The 7,524-nt window shown below is 44.2% G+C and overlaps 1 protein-coding gene across 1 annotated transcript in view; it reads right to left on the reverse strand.

Moving 5' to 3' along the window:
- WWC2 (WW and C2 domain containing 2) overlaps positions 1–5,042 on the reverse strand; it is a 94,581-nt gene extending 89,539 nt beyond the window's left edge. The window contains exon 1 of the mRNA XM_066317557.1: positions 4,725–5,042. Within this exon, the coding sequence (XP_066173654.1) occupies positions 4,725–4,855 (131 nt within the window). The 5' untranslated portion in view covers positions 4,856–5,042. The remainder of the gene's footprint in view (positions 1–4,724) is intronic.
- Positions 5,043–7,524: the final 2,482 nt, after the last annotated feature.

Consider the following 7,524-nt stretch of genomic DNA (forward strand, 5'->3'; position numbering starts at 1 on the left):
CACACCAGCAAAAACATAAAAGCCTCACTCCCTTCTCAGTTACTAGCAAACAAGGGAAGGGAAGATAGAAAGGAAATGAGAAATTCTGCGAGAAACCAGTGATGGTTTGCCATTAAATTCATTCTTAGCATGCAGCAGCCCAAAGAAAGGCCTTTATCAGGTAGTTGCCATAATGGTAGATGATCAGTGTTGAGGTTAGCGCTTAAAACAGAATTAAGATCAATCTCTTTCAAACTCTAATAACTAACACTTATTATTTTATTCATGTGTCACAGCCCAGCTTTCTTACATGCATGAAAAAATCAATCGAAATGTATTTTTGAGTCTCTGATGATGTCTCTCACCATGTTATTTCACTATTCTTATTTATCTTCTTGTCTGCTCAGAAATGTTATTTCATTGCCTCTTATTTGCTACCTTTAATGAGCCAAATGTCTTATATGACTCCTATTTCTGCTGTGACAAAGTCTTTTACCACGCATCCCTGAGCTACAGCAATGTCCAGGAAAGGGACAGGATGAAAGTCCCCTGCTTACATAACTTCAACTTCAGTATCTTCAGTCCTCACAGTCTGCTGTTCACAAGACAAGAGAAAGCAGGTTCCAGTGAGAAGGTAAGGAATAAAGAATAAACTGCCTTTCTTTTCTATGAAAAAAGAGCAAATGACATTTAATTGCTGAAACCCAGTAGATTTTCTAAATCAGACAAATCAAGCACAAGTTACAGAATCCCATGCTAAAAATTGTAGTGTTTTCACCTCCCCAAAAGGTGAAAGCAGCAATGGAAACTGCATTCCCTACTCACAAAGCAAACTCCTTCACAATCTCTTAACTTGTAAAGTTCTCTGGTTTTCTGTACATCCAGTGCTTCTCAAGCACTTTCTTAGTTATACAGTTAGCAAGTACTCTCAAAACCTCTTAGCAGAAGTATACTATAAACTATTTCAAATGTACAAATGTATTTTTAAATGATTTTAGTCCTCAGTGGAAAGTGAAGGGAGAACAGAAAGGACTGTTTTGCTCTCATAGCATCTCATTCCTTACCACTGACAGGAGTGGGACAGAAGTACAGATAAAGATTTAAATGAAGATCACTCATAGCTTCAGAATTTGTGATGCAGAACTCATTTTAGGCAAGCTATTAAAAAACCATCTGTTTTGAGTCAATGGTGATCAGCAGTGTGCATTGGACTATTTATTATGTAGAAACCAAGATATGAGAAGCCTTGAATTCATGGTAAGAAAACCAAGCATCATCCAACTGCTGAAAAATTCTAGTTACTGAGATTCCTATCTCCCACTTCACTCCTCCTTGGTGCATTACTCTGTTGGTTCCTCTAAGTAAAGTAAAGTAACAAACACGAGGCCTACTTAAAATGTGTTGAATGATGGAAAAAGAAAAATTTTCCTTTTCCAATTCCTGTTCCACCCCAAGGTCCTATTAATTATCAGAAAAAAACCCCAAAGCAATACTTTTACAAGAACTTAGTATTCCAAGAACTTGAAACAGTTTCAAGGGAACTTAAAAAAAAAAAGTATGCATTCCTCTAACCCTTTCTCCCCTTTTCATCTGCTTCATCCTCTTCAGTCCATAGCTGTCTTCTAATATTTTCATCAAGTAGTAGTAGGATAAAATGGATACTTTGGGCTATTTCCCTGCTTACAATAAGCCAGTTCCATAAGAACTGTCATGACCAGCAGGTTCTCAGGTTGCTGTAGCTTGAGGGAGTCATGAACAAAGAAATCACATCTATATATTTAGTGAGTGAAGCTATTGCCACAACTCTCACATTCTTGCCTTTATGTCTCTCTGTCTATCTGAATTATAGACCTTAAAGTGCCCTCTCTTTTGGGCCACCAGCCTTCAAAACAAATCAGCACAGAACAGTAAGTATCCAGAGAGAAAAATCCCTGGTGAACAGTGCAAAACATAAAAACTCCTAAAGCTTCCACAGCACTCCTAAAACACAAGATAAGTCACTATTGCCCTTGAAAGTGTGAGATTCTCTAACATCAGTGGGATTATTCAGATACATAAAGTGGGCAAAGCTAAAAACTAAGTCCCAAGCTTGAAGCTGATGTAATTTTTTTCCATGGCTGTACACAAGGCTATAATTGTATTAACAGACCTGCACCCCCCAAGCAGTAATAAATACATGTTCTAGAAAGGAACATGAGGAAAAATATTAAAAAACACAACAACCACAAACACATCTTTCCAATATAGCATTTTCAACCTGCCCTCTTATTTCTAGATGCGAATATTTTAAACCACTAAAAAAGAAGTTCCTAACAGTGCTCAAATACACCTGGCAATTTACAAACATATGGCTAATGTCTCACAGCAATAGTCTTCAATATCTTCTAAATCAAAGAGAATAAAAATTATTTTAGAACATCAAGCATGACTTTTCTATACAGTCATCCAGGGAATGCAGTGTAACAACAGCACAAGGAATATTGTTGATAAAAACTTTTCTATTTTATACTTGCTTTACCAATGAAACATTTAAGAAGCCTGTGTACTGTAATATTCCACAGGTAGATCATGAAAATTTTATGATCTCTATGAGAGAAAAGAGGGGGAAAAAAAAGTCCTAAAGTATCACCAGACAAGGCAACAGGTTTTCAGCCACCCTTTAGAATCCATTACCTTCATTTTGACAATTTAACATTAGTTTTAGAAACAGCATTAATCCAGATTTTATTGTATAGACAAACTTGGAAAATCACTTTTCAACTTTTCTGACAGCAAGCTCAAATAATGTCCTGTATGGTTTCTAAATGTACATTCTCGAAATACATAGAAGATAAAACTGAATCAAAAGCAAAACCATCACAAGACTTTCATGAATTTCTTATTAGTTTTTCCCAGATAGGTCACAAATATAAATATGGACTGCAAATAGAGATATTGTAAATACAAATACTGCAAGTTGCACATCAAATGGGCTTATCAGTCTCTCTTCTGAGCAGGCAATTCAGCTTCACAGCTGAGCCATGTACACTAAAGCATGGATTCTCTTAAGTACCTAGGGCAAAATCCCTTTTTGTTTGTTTTGCATGACTGACACAGGTTAACAATTATTTCAAACACTACTCTTCTGAAAAAGGTCTCTACAATCTGTAATGAGAACTAAGGAAGTAAAGTCTCAGGACTTGGTTTCCCTTTCACCTGTAAGGTATTAATGAAACAATATTTGTCCTATCCCTACAGGATGGCAAACACACAAGTGTTATGTCACTGCCTACTCTGTTAATGAGTGAAGACTCAAATTTTACCACCAAATATGAATAGTCTTAAACTTTTCAGGACTACAGAACGTATTAAATGAAATTAGTAGTATACTAATTGAGGCAGTATTACAACAAATACATTCCATATCACATTTTGCTTTACCTCAATCATTCCACCTTCTATTCTGCTTTGAAAACACACATTTAGCCCATTTAGGTCTAAAACTAAACAAAATATCCACTATTTCTAGAGACAGTGAAGACAGAGGTTTTATATTGCCTGCATTTAAAAAAAATCACCCAAGAATGCCAGGTGTAATAAATAACATTGCCCTGTATACCTTATCACCTCACTAATATTTACAAGGTAATTAACGTGTTGTGAAGTACAGAGGAATTTAAGCATGAAGTTTGCCACCACTGGAATTTGCTGTTTTAGCAAGTAAGACTGAGCAGTAGGCCTTACACAGCACATGATGCTCGTCAAAACTTCCCTCTGCAACTTGCAGCCAGCAAGCTTCGTCACAACCACCTTTTCTAAGTTCACCTGAGAAATACAAACCTAGGCCTTCATTTATAATTCAGTGCTGCTTGTTTCATACATTTATAATGTCTTCTAAAAGTTGGTGGGGTTTTTTATATATATAATAAGACTGCGCTGTTTTGAATTGCAACGTCGTACTTCATAACACGCACGAAGTTTTGGGGTTGAATTACTTTTCAGCACCACTTCGGACAAAAGATCCGTTTTGCACTGGGTATTTTGGGTGCCTGTGATGCAGCTATTAAAAACAGTCATCGAAGCCGAGGCACAGAGGCAGAATCCGTGTGCAGCCGGCAGAGCTGCCCCGGGCTCTCCGGGACGAGCAGCCTCCGCGCAGGGCGCTGCCCTGGCTGAAGCACTTCCACGGGAGTTTTACAGAGCTCAGCCCCGGCAGGGGCGGCAAACACGCCGGGCCCCGGCTGGCGGGGGCCGAGGGGCTTTGGGCTCGCTGAGGCCTAGCGAGCACACGAGGCCTCCGGCAGCCCCGGCTCCTTCCCCGGCAGCCCCGCGCAGGGCTCCGGGGGAGCGGGCACACGGCAGGGCCCGGCGCCCGGGATGCTCCGCCGGCCGGGAGCGGCCCCGCTCCGCAGCGCCCGGGAGACAGGGAAGGCGAAGAGCCAGCGCCTCCGGTTTGGGAGGGACCCGCAAACTTCGGTACCTGTCGGGAACTCCCCAAATGCCAGCAACCCCCGGCCTCTCCGAGAGGAACTCCACAGGCTTCTCCCTCCCTTCCCCGCCCCAACACCAACTCATGCCACAGGCTTAGAAACAAGTCTGTACCCGTGCCCGTGAGAAGGAGGGCACGGTGTGCCCGGCTGCAATCAGGGGCTTCTCCTGGCCCCCGCTCCCGTCCCGAGGGAACCCTCCGGCGCGGCCCCCGCCCGTCCCTCCGCTCCGAGCCCACCGCCCGCCCGGGCCTCGCCGCCTCCCTGCCCGCGCACCACCTGTCCCGGGGGTCGATCCAGCTGGTCTGCTTGGTGTTGTGGTCGATGTAGAAGACTTTGCCGTCGTAATCCCTCGCCTCCTCCCAGCCATCGGGTAAAGGAAGCTGCCCATTCCCCGCTTTCCTAGGCATGGTCGGGCGGCGGGGGTAGCTGCTCCATAGGGACAGAAAGAAAGACGGGAAGCGGGAAAAGCCCCGACCCGGGCCGGGGCAGGGGCCGGGAGCAGGGGCTCGCGGGAGCCCAGGGAAGCCCGCGGCCGGCTCTCAGTCCACCATGCCCGGGCTGCCGCCTCGCCCGCGCCGCGGCCGCGGGTCAGCGCTGCCGGCGGAGCCCAGCTGCCGTCTGGGCGCGGGGAGCCCGGCTGAGCCCCGGGCGGCCGCGGCCGCCGCTCATTAGCATGAGATTAGCATCTATCTCATCTGCATGCACATTCCTCCCGCCGCATTCCTCAGGGTTAACCCTGGCCGCGCTGCCCGCCGGGCCGAGCCGGGCAGGCCCCGGCCGCGGATCCGGCACGGAGGCGTCCTGCGGGGCAGCGCCGAGGGCAGGACGGCGGGCAGGAGCGGGAGAAAGGCTGCGAGAGGGGCCCGCCTGCTTCCATCGAGCTTTGCCCGGGGGATCGGCCGGCATTGGGGGCAGGAGACAACCCCCACGGGGATCGGGCGCTCCGGCCGCGTCCCCGCAGCCAGGCGGGGCCGGGAGCCCCGCGGTCACCGCGGGGGACAGCAGCGCCCCGGCATGACGGACACCGGCGCGTCCCGTCCTTTGTCTGCGAACTTGCCGCGGCCCTGCATCGGGTGGCGCAGGAGACTTTGTCGCCGGGCATGTCCCGGCCCTGGCAGCGCGGGGAACGTGCCCCGGGAAAAGGCAGCTTTGCCACTGCCTCCATGCCCTGAGTCGGGGCGGTGTCGAGTTCTTTCTCCCGGCAGTTCAGGTCCCGCTAACCTCCCTTCACATCCTTGTGAACTCTCTTTGAAGTCCAGTAAGGTTCAAAGGTCCCTAAAAAGGACCTTGATATTTAAAATACTTGAGTTCAAAATTTAAATACAAATGGGAAGCCCTCTTTAACCACGGAAATGCCTTAACTTAGTGTCTTTAGTTTTGTTTTTGTGTGTTTGTTGGTTTGGTTTTTTTTTTTTTCTAACAGAACCATCCTGAAGAGTACGCGTACGCCACGGGAAGCCAGGGCTGTTGTGGCCTGAAAAGCAAGCAGCTAGGTCGCATTAAGTGTAGACGCCAGGTGTGAGTTACTAAGTGTTTATCTCTCATTTGCCATAGGAGAAGAGAGTACCCCAGGCTGGTTACCATGGTTCAGCTGATAGAAGGTAACTTAATGAGCTCCATTAATTTGCATGCGTATCTGATTCCCAAGATCTGGCACCAGAAGTAGAGCATCAGTGGGGGAATATGACTCTTTAGTTTAGCAGCTCGGACTCCTAGGTAATTCAAGTCCCTGGTTTCTAGAATGTTTTATTTCTTTTCATTTAAAGTTACTGGCTTTAAGTAACAAGATTTTCCTGGGAGAAGAAGTCTCCAATCCACTGCTGTTGTTTGGTTTGGGGGGTTTTCGGGGGTTTTTTGTTTGTTTTGTTTGTTTGGGTTTGGTTTTTTTAATGTCTGTTTATCTCTCCATTATAGCTTTCTATAAATTACTCTTCTGGGGCAATTTACACTTATTAAGTACTGGACTTGTTCTGTGCATAACAAGTTTTTGGATTCCACTTCAGAGGCCACATACCTGACAAGCACTGAAGTAACTAATTTACAGCTATCTAAGTCCTACTGTTGGGTCTGCTCCTAAATAGAAAAATGTATCAGCAATATATTATTTTAATTTAGCTAATTACCAGTCTGGTACAGATAAGATCTGTATTATTTTAGTAATTCTACTTACTTTATTCTGCAACTTTATTTCCAAATGACCCATTGTACCTCCCTCCTCCAGACTCTCTTGAAGGTTTTGGCATCTGTTGTATTAAGGTAATATGCAGTGAAACTACATACATGCAGTAAGGTCCTGGCGGTTAACAGGTTAACATTGTTAACCTGGTAGTTAACACTGTTAACCGGTAGTTAACAGTGGAGAAAAACTGAGCTATCCTAACTTCTGGATATCCATAAGTGTTGAGCCACTTAGGGAATGCAGGAGGATAATTTCTTATTAAAGAGACAGATGCATTTATTTTCACTGAGAATATTGTTTCAATGAGTGGATTGGTTTGCAAGGCAAATTTTCTTTTCAGTAAAAAAAAAAAATAAATCAGTAAAAAAAAAATAAATCCCTACTTTAACTAAGCATTTAGTTTGTGTCCTTTTAAACAGTCTACTCAATTTTATAATTTATCTGTAGGTGTTGCCCTACAGTGAAAGATTATATGTGACAGTTGTGGGACAGGATAAACTGAACTTCCTTTTTAAAGTTCAGTTTGCATTATCAATAAGACATTTTGCTATATAAGTTGATAAAAATCTATAGAGGACATACATTTTTTTCTGAAACCAGCTGCCAGTTACTTATCTTTGGCATTAACCAGGAGCTTTTATAACAATATAGCCTTTTTAATTTGAAAAGGCAGGCCTGTTATACAACAGCACTTCTGTACTCCTAGTCCCTAAATAATTCACACAAAAGAAAGAATAAAATTAGAAAATCTGTAATACCAAAACAAAACTGGGACATCATTTATGTCAGTACTTCCTCTGAAGGTAGTCATGGCACCTGAGGGAATACTGAGTTCCTACTCATTTTCACCACCAAGGCAGCCAGACACACATCTTTGATTATTGGTCAAATGAGATC

Source organism: Sylvia atricapilla, chromosome 4 (genome assembly GCF_009819655.1).
Source record: "Sylvia atricapilla isolate bSylAtr1 chromosome 4, bSylAtr1.pri, whole genome shotgun sequence".
Classification (NCBI taxonomy): domain Eukaryota; kingdom Metazoa; phylum Chordata; class Aves; order Passeriformes; family Sylviidae; genus Sylvia; species Sylvia atricapilla.